The 14,382-nt window shown below is 39.9% G+C and overlaps 1 protein-coding gene across 21 annotated transcripts in view; it reads right to left on the minus strand.

Annotated features, from left to right (window-relative positions):
• Nucleotides 1-14,382, minus strand: part of Cdc42bpa (CDC42 binding protein kinase alpha) — a 209,066-nt gene that overhangs the window by 69,245 nt on the left and 125,439 nt on the right. For 11 of the 21 annotated variants that reach the window (XM_028865457.2, XM_028865461.2, XM_028865465.2 and 8 more), the window contains exons 13-15: nt 9,903-9,935; nt 7,371-7,613; nt 7,042-7,152 (exon numbers count right to left, since the gene is read on the minus strand). In XM_028865457.2, the coding sequence (XP_028721290.1) occupies nt 7,042-7,152; nt 7,371-7,613; nt 9,903-9,935 (387 nt within the window). The remainder of the gene's footprint in view (nt 1-7,041; nt 7,153-7,370; nt 7,614-9,902; nt 9,936-14,382) is intronic. The other 10 variants (XM_028865458.2, XM_028865464.2, XM_028865468.2 and 7 more) reach the window with 2 other exon arrangements.

The following is a 14,382-nucleotide window of genomic DNA, read 5'->3' on the forward strand; positions in this document are numbered from 1 at the left end:
TGTAGAGTTCAGTGCTGGCTTAGGGAGGCATAATACATTTTTAGGTTTTGATTATGAACCTTGAAAACTTGGTAAATTTGTTTGTAAGCTCCAATATTTTTCTTATCAATATTCTTCGGAATTTTTAAATGTAGGATTATGTCACATATGAAGAGGAAGAGCTGCTTTTCCAGTGAACATACTTTTCTTTTTTCTTGTGTCAATCATCTGCCTAGGATCTCCAAAAGTGTTTAAGCCAACGGTGACAATGGTGACAACGGACGTCCAGCCTAACCCCTGATCTTAAGAGGGAGACATTCAGAAGTCACCATTTACTACTGTCTCTGTGGGTTTCAAAACCACTTTTATCATGCTGAATATGTTCCCTCGTATCACTAATTTCTTAATATTGTCTTAATTATGAAAGGCTGTTGAATTCTGTGAAATGACTTTGTGCTTCAACTAAAACAACCATTTCCCCCTCTAAGTTCTATTGATACGATGTACTATGATGATTAATTATCATCTTTGGATCACAGTCTGACTGAGCTGTGAACTCTATGACCTACAATAGCGACCTGACAGGCAGTGTGTGTCCACTGTACAACAGTGCACAACGTGTATGGAGGGCCGGCCACTCTCTGCTTAGATCTGAGGCTTGTGCCGTGAGGAGAAACTCGTGCTTAGGAACGGACAGCCAGTCAGTAACCCTCGGCTGAAGAGGTTTTAGAGCCATGGCCGGGAGGGGTGACTCAACCACTGATGTCTACATAAAGTTACGTGGTGCCGACCTAAAGATGTTTGTACCCACAGACAAATGCTACTCTCAGCCTTAAACAAAGAAGTTTCTCTCTGAAATAAAAGGTGGAAGCCGGGTGGTGGCGGTGCACGCCTTTAATCCCAGCACTCGGGAGGCAGAGCCAGGCAGATCTCTGTGAGTTCGAGGCCAGCCTGGTTTAGAGAGCAAGATCCAGGACAGGCACCAAAACTACACAGAGAACCCCTGTCTTGAAAAAACAAAACAACAACAACAACAACAAAAGGTGTAAAAACAGAAACACGGGGGTTCTCAGGGTGCTGAGAGTAAGTGGTGATTGAACACTCAGCCCTAAACAGGACATTTACAGACTCCCTATAAGGTTCATGAACCATCCCTGAAAAGGGAGTGGAAAGAGAAGAGCTAATGCTTACTTGCAAACACCGATACCCAATCATCACAGGAAACGTAAGTTCTGACCAATCCCATCACACGACTGATGCACTGATTTAGTGTATGTGCTGAACTTATCTTCTGGGAGGTAGAAAAGGGGCTGTGAGATGCTGTCTTTTGGAAAGGACACAACCAAAGCAACTGCAGTTTCTAACCTTACAGTGCAGTGCAGCTGTCTGCAATGGGCCTGCCACAAGACTGGGCCTGTCATGTCAACCACAGACTGCGGAGGGGCTCACAGGGCTCCATGTCCCATGCTGACAATGCTTCCTCATAGGTTCTCAGCAAGTGGCAGCCATTGTCCTCAGCCGCGTACCCACAGAAGCCCACAGGCTTCAGACTTACAGTTCCATCCTGCTTATACAGATCTCCCTGGTTAAAATCAGTGGGTCATAAAAAACAAAGCAAAACAAACAAACAAACAACTACATGAATATGGAAAAGGGACCTGCATGGGGCGTGGGGGAGGGGATAGTGGGAGGGAGAAGGAGAAGGCAGACTGTGGTTAGCTGTAAACAGAATATACTATTTACAAGTAAACTGTCAAAGAACCAATGGAATAAAAGTCACTGAAAATTTTCCTGGTGCTGAACCACCCCTGCATTCCTGAGCTATATTTTACTTGGTCAGGATGTCCACATTTTATAACATACTCTGGGATATTATAAAAGTCAGTATTCTGGTGTGCTAGTATGTCGTTGAGGATTTGTGCACACAGATGCATAAGGAATGTTGGCCTGTGCGGTCTTTCTGGCCTGGCTATTCAGGGCAATGCTAGCCTCACAGAATGAGCTGTATTTCTTTCTCTCCTGGTTTTTTAAGACTTTACAGAGGTGTTATTTGGATATGAACTGTCCCAAAAGTTTATTGTTGAAGGCTAGGACTCCACTGGTAGCACTATTGAATTGTTAGATAACGAGGGCTCTATTCTCATCAGTGGACCAATCTATTGATAAGTTCATGACTGAGCAGTCCTGCTCCACTACATGCTCCTTGACATGATGTTCTGTTTTATTATCAGAGTCAAGTAACACTGGGCGGAAACCTCTGAGTCCATAAGCCAGAACAACCATTTTCTTCTTTACGTTGATCTGTTCAGGTAACTGTTCTTTAACTGTCTGGGACTTTACTAGTGGAAAGTCTAGTACTGAACTCTGTCAGGAAATTTTTAAAAATTCATTTTTGTTTATTTGCTAAAGATCTGTTCAGACTTTCTACTTCACTTTGAGTCTTTTTTGGTTATTTGCCCATTTCATGTAGGTCATCTATTCCAGGGGCATACAGTTCTTTCACTTTCTCTCAGCCACAGTAAAACACCACTTCTGTTCCTGATTTTAAGTATCTGCACCCCCACTTCCTCCTCTCTCCCGTTTCTGTTCTGTCTAGCAAAGGTTTGTCAATGGAGTTAATCTTCTCAAACAAAGTTTTAGGTTCACTGACTCTATTATTTTTTATTCACAGTTTTATTATTTTTGATCTAATGCTTTGAGACAGGAACTCATGTAACCCAGGCTGTCCTTCGACTAACTATGTACCCCAAATGATCTTGACCTCCTGCTCTTCCACCACCCTCGGCTCTCTGCTCTCTTTCCCTGTTATCTTGAGTTTAGCTTGCTCCCCTGCCCACTTAGGTTCCTGGTTTGAGACCTCTGAAGGCCGCCTTCACGCTGTCTACACGCTCTGGTAGGACGTGCTCCACGCTCCTCCCAATTTCCTTGTTTTGTCCTTGGCTTGCTGGCTGTTTCAGGGTGTGCTGTTTAACATCCCCGTATTTTCAAGCATCCCAGTTTTTCTTTTGTTGTTTCCAGCTCCATTCCTTTGTGATTAGAGAAGATTCTTTGAAGGAATTCAATCTTTTTACATTTACTGAGATTTGCTTTGTGGCTTAAACCCATTCTTGAGTTTACCACAAATACTTAAAAAGAATTTGCGTTCTACTGTTGTTGGGTAAAAGCTATCCATACCTGTTGGGACTAGCTGGTCATAATGTTGCCCAATCCCTCAAACTCCTATTGATGCTCTGCACACTGCTGCAAGTGGCCTTGCTAGAAGTGGGCTCCTACTGCGCACGTTCTTCTCTCTTTACATCTGTTGACGTCGCTCTTGTCCAGTTTCAGCAGTACTGGAAATGAGAGCACTGGACAAGTATCCTGCCGCTGAGCTTCTAACCCCCAGCCCTTTTTGTGTAGTGTTCCATTTGTGGCAGGGTTTCATTAAGTTGATCAGGCCTTAACTTTGCAACCCATCTGCCTCTGCCTCCTAAGTAGCTGAGACTACGCTCAGTGCCACCAAATACCATTGAAAATTATTCTTACTGGAATAAAAATTCTTACAGGCCCTGCAAGAGCTAAAGTATGGTTTAAAATTTTATTTGTATACCTTTTGTACAGAAAGTCCTATTTTAGGAAAATATCCTACTGAGAATAGGTACTGTGGGTAGCAGATAAAGTCCTGGGTGGATGTGTATTACTGACGTGAGCATAGCATGTCAAGGACCCTAGTGCCTCAGATCCATGCAAATGACAAGCCTTTTCCAGGTCAGGGTCACAGGAAGGGCAAAGCCTCGCCCTGGCCAGAGTGAGCATGTTCACAAACGGGTGACCTTTAGCTGAAACCAGTGTTTCAGGGCCTCCGGGGTGACTGGAACCCGAGACTGCTCCTCCACGGAGATCTACGGAGGTCGGCTAAACCCCTCCCTCTGCCTTCTCTATTGTGCTGTGTGTGATGTGCTGTGTGTGAGTCTCCCAGCTGCTGCTGCTGCTGCTGCTGTGTGCCTCCATCAGAGCTCACCCCTGCCTCCATCCAGCTTTCCTGTTCCTTATTCCCTATCACCCCAGCCAGGTCAATCCCAAAGCTGTGCAGGACACAGCAAGGTAGTAAATGTAGAGAAGGCTTAATGAGAACAAACTATTTCACCTCTACTGCAGATTTAAAAAAAAAAAAAAAAGGGCTCCACCTATTGATACCGTGGCATCGTCTTCACACAGGATTCACACAGAACAGCATTTCTATGAAGCTAGTAAAGTATTGCAACAGTAATCCACTTCAGGCTCCCCCAGTCAGACATGCTCCAGCCTTTGCTGGCCTAATCCTACTTACACTTTGAGAAAGAGGTCCCCAAACCAAGATTTCATGGGTCAGTGACATTTTGATAAACCTTCTAGAACTGATACAATTGCCCTTTTTTACTTTATCAAATAAAGATACAAAACCCAATTATTGCCATTACAGTTATTATCACTTGATATCACTATCCTTGTATATTATATACCAAATGATGTGGAATCTCAGAATAAAGATGATATTGGCCAAAAAGGGTAAAGTTATATATCAAAATTAAGCAAAATAACCTAAGGAAATTATATACAGTATGTTCATAATCACAGCAAACACTCACTGGGCACGTTTTGGGGATGTTTTTCTCAGGATCTAATCCTTCTTTTCATTTAGGGTCTTTCACTGGGACCTGGGTTTGATGATTAGGTAGGCTGACTGGCTAGAGCAAACCCAGGGATCCACCTGTCTCTACCTCCCCACTGGGATTATAGACCCACTACAGCAGTCCTGGCTTTTTATGTGGGTACTTGGGATAGAATTCAGCTCCTCATGCCTCACAGCAAGCATTTTACTAATGAACCATCTCCACAGCCCACTTTTTTGAGCTTTATATAGTGTGAGGCCCTAGTACAAAGTCTTTAAATGTGTAATTTACTACATAGTTCTATTGTATCAAATCTGGTGTGTGATTATGAGTTTTCAATGTAGCAATGTTTAGTATAGAAAAAATGAAAAGCATACTACTATATGGGAAACAGCACTAAGAATTAGAAAGCCCAATTTCAATCCTACATTGTCAATATGACTACAGAACTCTTAGTCCTTCTGGGTTTCCATTCCCTCAGATGAAAGGTATGTTTTACGTATGAAGGTTTTACAACAAAGCTTATTCATCTGTATGCCAACCTAAAATATTTTAAAAAGGGAACTGGAGAGATGGCTCAGTGGTGAAGAGTACTGACTACCTTCCACAGACTTGGGTTTGATTCCCAGTACCCACATGGCAGCTAACAACCATTTATAACTCCAGTTCCAGGAGATATGATCTTCTTCTAACTTCTGTGGGCACTGCACACGTGGTATACAGACAAAACATGGACACAAGACACTTATACATGTAATGTAAAAGTAAATAAATCTCAGAGATATTTAATTAAATAAATTGCCATTGGGGAAAACTGGGCAAAACTAGAAAAGAAAGAATGCTGTGATGATCTTAACTTGGCTGGATTGTGAGGGGCCTCTAACTACTTGTAGGTGTGTCTGTGAGCACATTAGTGACACTGACAGATCAGACAGGCCCTGATCTCTCACACAGATTAACCCCTTGATGGACTTGCTGGGAAGATAGTGAGAGGAAGAAGTGGGGCCTCGCTGGAGGAAGGAGGCATATTCTTGAGGGCTCTTTACCTGCCCACTTCCTACATCGCCCCTTTCTCTTCCTGTCTGTGGACAGGTAAACATTCTCATCCTTCATATGCTTCCACCCCAATGTCCTGCCTCCTAACAGGCCCAGAATCAATCAACCAAGTCACAGAAATAGGATCTCTCCAACAGTGTGGCAAATAAGTAGTCCCTTCTCTTACATTGTTTCCTCAGGTGTCTTGGTCACAGTAATGAGAGAGCTAAGCAAAGTCAATGTCTAAGACTTCTAGGTTGCACTCTCTAGTTCTTCTGAATGAAGTAAAAGAATGAAACATCAGTTTTCTCTGATGTTCAGTCATCAGAGTTATGGCCAATTCTACCACATGACTGATTCACTGAAAAGCACATGTATTAAACTAGTATTAAAAAACAACCAGGTATACTGGACAGGTTGATAATGCATTTGTCTATGTTTTGAATAAGCTAGGTTACAGGTCTGGTGAGGAAACAGATCTGTGAGTCAGTCATTGAACCATGCTGCAGTTACTGCAGGGATTCAAAAGAAGAACAAAGAGGGCACTGAGACTTCCTAAGATGCCACTCTGACATTCTCTTCAACATCTGCAATGCCGTCACTGGGCGAAGAACTGCCGAGCACTAGGAGTCATGAGCTTGCACGTGTACTTATATACTCCTGGAACAGAAGCTACAGATGAGAAAATTAAAACAGGAGAGGGGAATCGTTCCAGTCCGTGTTACACAGCTTGTAACTGGTCAGGCTAGAACTGAAAACTGGGTCATCAGGCCAGAGCTGGCCTCTCTCGGGTCATATATAAGACAGGCAGTGGCATGGCAGTTAATTTTGACGGTGAACTTCACTGGCTTGAGAATTACCACAGAAACAAACCTCAGGCATGCCTATGAGGGCGTTTCTAGATTGGTTTAATGTGAGTGGGAGCTACACCCTGGAGTCCTGGACTGCACAAACAGGGGAGGGTGAGATGAGTGCCAGCATTGCTGGCTGCAATGTGACGTGACCTCAAGATCCTGCTGTCATGCCATCCTTGTCATGATGAACAATATCCTCAAATCGTCAGCCAAAATAAATGTTTCTTTCCTTAAGATACCTCCATCCAATGTTTTGTCACAACAAGAGAAAAGTGGCAAACACGGGGACTCCTGATATCTTATTACACATACATCTTGTTCAGGCTGGCAGTCCTTTGTGGATTTCTACTCTCCACTAAAAAATCGTGAATGTGATGAGCAAATCTGTATCAGCTCCCTACTAGAAAGAATGAGAATTAAGATGATTGGACTGGAAAGGACAGGCAGTTTTCATTTGTCACCAGAAAGTGTTAATAAGCTAGCACTTCTTTCAAGCTTGCAGAGAAGCAAACTCATCAGGAGTCACAGAGGTCAAGTGATACCTTCAGGCCCTCCAGTTCGTTCTCCAGCTGTTTAGAATAATGCTCGCTCTGCTCACGCAGCTTCCTGTCCTTCGATGCTTCAGCAATCAGAGCTTCAGTGTGAACTTCCAGCTTCAAAATAAAAAGGGCAGATTTCATTAGTTTTTCAAAGTACCTTTCCCCAAGAAAATTTATCGCATGAAAGGTGAGATTCACACTAGTTTATAGTACCAAGCTACAAAATGACTTTGATCAAAACTTAAAGAATGGGTCGCACATCACTTCACTAGTCTCTACGTGCAGTTTAAGCACCACTCCACAGACACTACGGAATCTGCCTGGCTACTGACCTCTTTCTTGGCTCTTTCTGCTCTGCGCAGCTCTTGCCTTAAGCTCTCAGCTCTTTGCATCACCAGGTCCACCTCTTCTTCCTTATCTCGGACATGGCGAGCAAGTTTCTGTTTCTGGGTGTGCAATTCTGTTAGTCGTTCATTGATCTCCATGAACTCCTGCATGGCCAGCTTCCTCTGACAGTGGGCGTCTTTCAGCTCTTTGGATTGGTTTTTTAATCGCTCACTAGCCTGGACTAGTTCCTACAGTTTTGTAAAAAGAATATAAGTTACCAAATCTGCAACCTAGAGACCACACTTGGCCATGAAAGTAGCTATTATTAAGTCATGAAGATCCAAAATGATTCACTTCAGGACAATACTAAAGGAAATGAACTACTTCTAAAGACATTATAGGAATGATGCCTTGTTTACCTTCTCAAACTTGTTTTTAAAATTTACTTTTACTTATGTGTATGTGTTTAGGCTGTATTATATATGTGCACCATGTGTACACAGAACCTGCTGAATCCAGAAGAAAGCATCAGAACCCATGAAACTGAAGTTATAGACAATTGTTGGCTCCCACATAGGTGCTGGGAACTAAACTCCACAAGAGCAGTGCTCTTCACCAGTGAGCCCTCTCCAGCACCAACCCTCAAATCTTTATGCCGACATGCAAGTACACAGAGGAAGCTGAATGAGCAGAATGTAGAAATATAGATATGATGTTCAAAATCATTTTTAAACTTTAATAAATATTTGGGAGATCATTTTAATTAAACTGCATAATTGAAAATAATAAACGATAAACAATTGCCCTTTTCTTACTTAGAAGAATAAGCCCTAGACCAAAAACAAGGAGAAAGCTCCCTAAATCTAAGATTACTGACTTAGAGGTGCTTTGAGAACTGGAGGAAGGAATGTCAAGGAACTTTGGCTTATTCAAACATTAACAGCAAATAAACATGAGCCCATATCGACAGATTTCCAAAGACCCAAAGGACCAAACCACTACAAAGAAATCAATAGCAACAAAGGAAACAAAAAGAAACACCAGAAGTATTTGGGCAGCATGAAATACTGGCATAAGACTGGTATGTGTGAGACATTGGAAGAAATAAAAGGAGTTATCATAAAAACTGGGAAATGAGAAAAGACTAACAAAAACTATCACATAGGTTTATTAAAGAATCTGTAGGACATTTAGACATTAAAGAAATATGCATCAAAATTAAAAGCACACACATATGTAATGTAATATAGAAATCTTTATATTTATGAAGCAAGAAAAAAATTCAGACCTAAACCCAGAAATGTGTAAAAATGAAACTGGATAACACTACAAAAATAAAAGAAACTGAGATGGCTCAGCAGCGAAGAGCGCTGGGCGGTTGTCCAGAGGACCTGGGTCTGACTTCCAGCACCCATGTAGGCCAGTTCACAACCACCTGGAACTCCAATTCCAGGAGAAATTATGCCCTCTTCAAGCTTCCTTGGGCACTAGGCATCCAAAGAGTGCCGGCAAGACACTCATACATGTCAGATTAAAAATAGATACAGAAATAAGGGATGTGGGAGGCCAGGGGGCTGGTTCAGTGGGTTAAGGCACTGTGCTGGTGGACAGAACTGACTTCTGCACATTGCTAATCTGACCTCTACACCCATGCCACAGCAGGCACACACATGTGCACACAGACACGTGCACACATGCCGCCACCACCACCACCACTACCACCCCCGCACACAGATGGAATACATTAAAAAAGAGATTGGGGGTGGGAGCAAAGCATTTATATTCTACTTCCAGAAAAACAAAAATAAATCAAACTCAAAAGAGACAAGTAGTAACAGAAAAAGTGGAAAAACACTCAAAAAGACAAGAAAATGATGCTGTATATCCAGAAAAATTACTTTTGAAGTATAGCAAAAACTGATAGAGCTTACCACTACCAGATCTGCATTAAAGGAAGCTTTACACCTTTATTTCAGGAAGAAGGAAAACAGTTTTAGAAAAACAACAGAACACAAGGGAAATAGAGAGACTAAGAGCCTGGTACACATGTGAAAAAATGTGTATGATTATACTATGTTATATGTCTGATTTACAGATACTAGTAAATATACACACTAAATATATGTGGAGATCGCAAATAAATTGGAAGGAAGTAACAGAATTAAAGTCCTTAAGAATTTTGATGACCAGTTTGATATATTTAGATTTTGTTAATAAGCAGAGTAAAATTCAAATGCAAATACCCAAATACCAGAAGTAGTGGGAAATTAAACAAGAACAAGAAAACAAGTAATAAGAAATGATTTAGCAAAACAAAAACAAATTCTGGAGACTAGTTTCATAGCAATACATATATACTATGAACTATGCCTCAAAATGATTAAGATCGAAAATACTATATACATGCACTTTAGCACAATTATATTTTGTTAAAATAAGGACACAGAAGAAGCAAATGACAAACACAAGGGGAAAATGAAACAGAAACATATCCATATACATTAGTAATCAAAATAGATACAAAGGGCCAAACTCACCAGATAAAGGTAGTTTGTTATACCAGATAAAATCTAGATATTAGCAGAAAAGCATTGTTAAAAATAAGGAGTATTTCTAAACAATCACAGAACTCAATAGAACAGGAAGCCAAAACATTCTAACATTTAGTGAATTCTGTAAGGTAGTCTTAAAGCACATTGAAAAGAAAATGCCCAAACTAGAGAACATTAGAAAATAAATCACCACAACAAGAATTTCAATTTCCTAATCATTAATTATCAACAAGGCAGAACATTGATCTTAAAGACAACCTGAAGTAGAGTCCATGCCTATAAACCCAGCATTTGGGAGGGTTAGAGTGAGTTTGAGGTTAGCCTAGTTTATGCACTGAGTAGAAGGCTATCCTGGGCTACACAATGAGACTTTGTCTTACATTCCCTCCCCCTACAAAAGGGTTTGAAAGGTTCTAGCAAGCTTTCTATGTATAGAAGTCTACACACTGTCTTGGGAATATATACTCTTTTCAATGATATACATTGAATATTTTAAAAAGAACACTAAAGTCTAAGCCATGAAGCAAAGCTCTGTAGATTTCAAATAGATACACAAATGATGTGCTTCAAGGCACTGCAATGAACTAATAAATCAACAAGAAAATGATAAAATTTCTTACAGGGAAAACTTTAAGATACATTTATAAGAAAATAATTTGTCAAGAAGAAAAATGATCAATACAAAAATTATTTAAAATTAAAAATTTCTAAATTAAAGAGCAACACACTGTTTCATATATACTAAAACTTGGTGCTGCCTGAAGGCTATATGGGAAACTGTTGTAGAATATTATTTTAAGATGTGTTACATTTGTTTATGCTGTGTATCATTTGTTTAATGATGCAAAGATGTGTTGCATTGCTTTATGTTGTACTTGTTTAACTCTGTGAAGCTGTGTTACTGTGCCTGTCAAAAACACCTGCTTGGTCTAATAAAGAGCTGAATGGCCAATAGCCAGGCAGGAGAAAGGATAGGCAGGGCTGGCAGGCAGAGAGAATAAATAGGAAGAGAAATCTGGGAAGAGAGGAGCAAGGAGCAAGAAAAGGAGAAGGAGAGGAGGCTGTCAGGGACCAGCCACCCAGCGACACAGCCAGCCACAGAGTAAGAAGTAAAGAAAGGTATATAGAATAAAGGTAAAAAGCCCAGAGGCAAAAGATAGATGGGTTAATTTAAGGTAAGAAAAGCTGGCAAGACACAAGCCAAACTAAGGCCAGGCATTCATTTTGGGAGCTGGGTGGTGGGCCCCCGACAGAGCCAAAGAGTAAAAACAACAACAAAAACCCACCTACAAAAAACACAGTCTGAAATAGGGCAGGTTTTACGGAGGGTCCACATAAGAGAACCGTCACAATAAGAAGGAAGCACACTGTTTCACATTCTGAGACAAGCGTGATATTATATTAAAAACAGTCAAGAAAAAGTGTAGGCCAACTTTTCATAGAAAGTGATTAAAAAACCTTATTACAAGCAAATCATTTCCAGTGATGTATAAAATCCCTAGATATGAGCTTTTGAGTTAGATTCAACATATATAGAAATGCTAGCTCTACCACTTCCTATCGCCAGTGACCATGAGCAAGTTAACACCTCACTATTCAGTATCAGTATTAGTTAAAAAGGAATAATAAAGTAATACATAACTCATGGATTGTTGTGAAGATGAAACATTTATATATATAAATGTGTGTGTGTGTGTGTGTGTGTGTGTAAACATACATGGATGGCACTTAAAACATAATCTTCTACATAAACATGACCTATGCTATCATATTATCATTCAAACTAAAAAATGTGTTTCATATTAGAAAAACTGTTAATATAATTCACCATACAATGTTTTAAAGCAGAATCATATAAGTAAGTGGTGTATAGGAATGAACAGTGCATAAACTCAATACTTATTCTTAATAGCAAAAATCAAGTAGCAAAATAATAAAAATAGAAAATAATTCCCTTGACCTACTGGAAAATAGTTTACAGAAAACATATATAGCAAGCATTAGCAGTAAAATGTTCAAGGCATTTTCTTTAAAATCATCAACAGGTTGATACTTGATGTTACTATTTTTTATTTGACACTATTCTGAGGTCCCAGCTAATACAGTAAGCTTACAAAAGATGGAAACCATAAAAACTCCAAGTTAGAAGCAAAATCGTTATTATTTATAGAAAATTTTGAAAAAATGTAAAACATATCCTGTTAGTAAGTGTTCAGCAGTATTAGACAAGAATTGCTAATGCAAGCCAGGAAGAAAACATAAAATTTAAAGATATTTAAAATATGAAATAATAGAACAACAATTTAAAGAAAGGCAAACAATTTCATAAAAGAGCCTATTTTGTCTGTTTGTTTATTCATCCTGGTTATTGAGACTCATGGACCCTAGGCTGACCATGACCACCACATAACCGAGAACAGCCTTGAACTTCTGATCTTGCTTCTCTCTCCCTTGTGCAGGGGGTACACGCATCAACATGTCTGGTTAGGCAGTACTGGAGATTGAACATAATGCTCTGTACATGCCAGGCAAGCACTCTACCAACCGAGCCACATAATAAAATTTAAATAACTTTAAATATATGGAAAGATATCACATTCATGGATTAAAAGACTGTGGCACTGGACAGAAACAGCTTTTATGTTTTTCACAGTTAGCCCACCTAAACAAATGTCACTGAACTTGGGGCCTTTCCTAAATGTGAGCCATAGAAAGTAATTCATAACAAATTTCAATAGTGGGGAAATTTATTTACCTTCTGGAGGCATTTCAAGGTGAGGGTGCACGTGCCCTGGACTATGGGGACTTCTTTTGTGAAGCTGGTTGTTTGGGGCTGAACTGTGGCCTAGAATAGTTAAGTTTTATTCCAAAGGCACAGAGAAGAGGTCCAAGACATTTCTCTTCAGACTTCCTAGGAGACTCAGAAAAAAAAGGAGTGGAGAGAAGTACTGTGTTTTTCTTCTCTAGCAACACCTGGACAAACATTTTGGAGGTTACTCTTCTGTAATAGATTCCTCACTTGAAGGGTTGTAACCAGTTCTCCGATTTTGTGCAGACGATAAAAACTGATGTTAGCTACTGGATACAAATGATAATAATCTGCTATGCTTTTATTTATGTGTATACTCAAAAAAATAAACATACATGAACACTGATATAATGTAAATATGGTTAACTCTTCCATAATTCATCAGTGATGAAATACAATTTCAATTAAAATTCCATCCCAGTTTTCCAGGGCTACAGACTAACTTCAGAGGGAATCTGCTGTGTGACAGAGGTGCCATTGCAGTTGGGGAAAGAGCAATTATTCTGGCCACAAGTTACTGGTTAGCCATATTGGAAAAAGGAAAACTGAATTCTTATGACACAGTGTCAGGCAGCTAGTTAGGTATTAGCAGGTTTGGAGTTTAACAGGAATGAACCCCTCCCTCATAACCAGTAGCAGGACTTTTGATCACTGGTCAAAAAATGAGGTCTGAGTCATATCTCTGGCCCTGGTTGGTTGGATGCACATTAAGAATTTACAAGACTACTGTCTGGCTGAAGGCCTTCTCAGAAATAACAAAGATATATGATCATCCTCTTCCAGAAGAGCCAACCCAAATGGACCTATCAGTCACCTGGACAATGAAAACACTCTTCAGAAAAAGCATAAAGCCTGCCGAAGTGTAGGCTGACACAATGGCCTCTCTGACTACTGTCAACTCATCCCTTGAGAACGTGTGAAGGTATTCTATTGTGTGCTGTAATAAATCCCACCCATCGCCTAGCCTATGCTGTGTGTCTCTGTCTTATAAGGATTCTTTCCACAGAGATCACAAGGACCAGGGACTAAAGGAAGCACTGAGTAAGACCCCAGCAACGACACAGTAAGCAAAAATGAGTTTCTAATGTGTAGAGACAGAAATACCAAAGACCAGGCTTTTAAAATTAAGGGTACAATTTAGGAGATGGTTTTTAAACCTCTGATTTCTTAGTAGTGTATGAGCCAGCAAATGCATCGACTTAGTGTACTGACAAACGTACATCACACTCACAAGCTCTGGTTAGTCAGAAGGAAACAGAACAGGTGTCTTTAACCTGTGCATTTAATGAAAGACGATGGAAAATTTCAAGAATTCTTATAATTAACAAAAGATAACCAAACAGGAAAACATGTACATTTTTAAGGCATTTTGTAAAATAAATAACATAAAATGACGAATAGACATGTAGTTAAAGATACGTTACCATTTAAAAAATTAGACAAATGCAAACTGACTACAAGGACATCGTGTTAGACCAAAGTCTCAATACAGATGAGACTGACTAGGAGAAATCAATGCAGCATATGAGACATCACTGAACAGACACGTCTGTACTATATGGGAGAATATGAAACTGCAATACTGGAAAACATTTTGGCGTTACTATAAAAACAAAATCTTTCTAAACTAATTAAAAATGAGCAGAGGCCCTAAGT

The sequence above is a fragment of the Peromyscus leucopus genome, chromosome 15 (genome assembly GCF_004664715.2).
Source record: "Peromyscus leucopus breed LL Stock chromosome 15, UCI_PerLeu_2.1, whole genome shotgun sequence".
NCBI classification, from domain to species: domain Eukaryota; kingdom Metazoa; phylum Chordata; class Mammalia; order Rodentia; family Cricetidae; genus Peromyscus; species Peromyscus leucopus.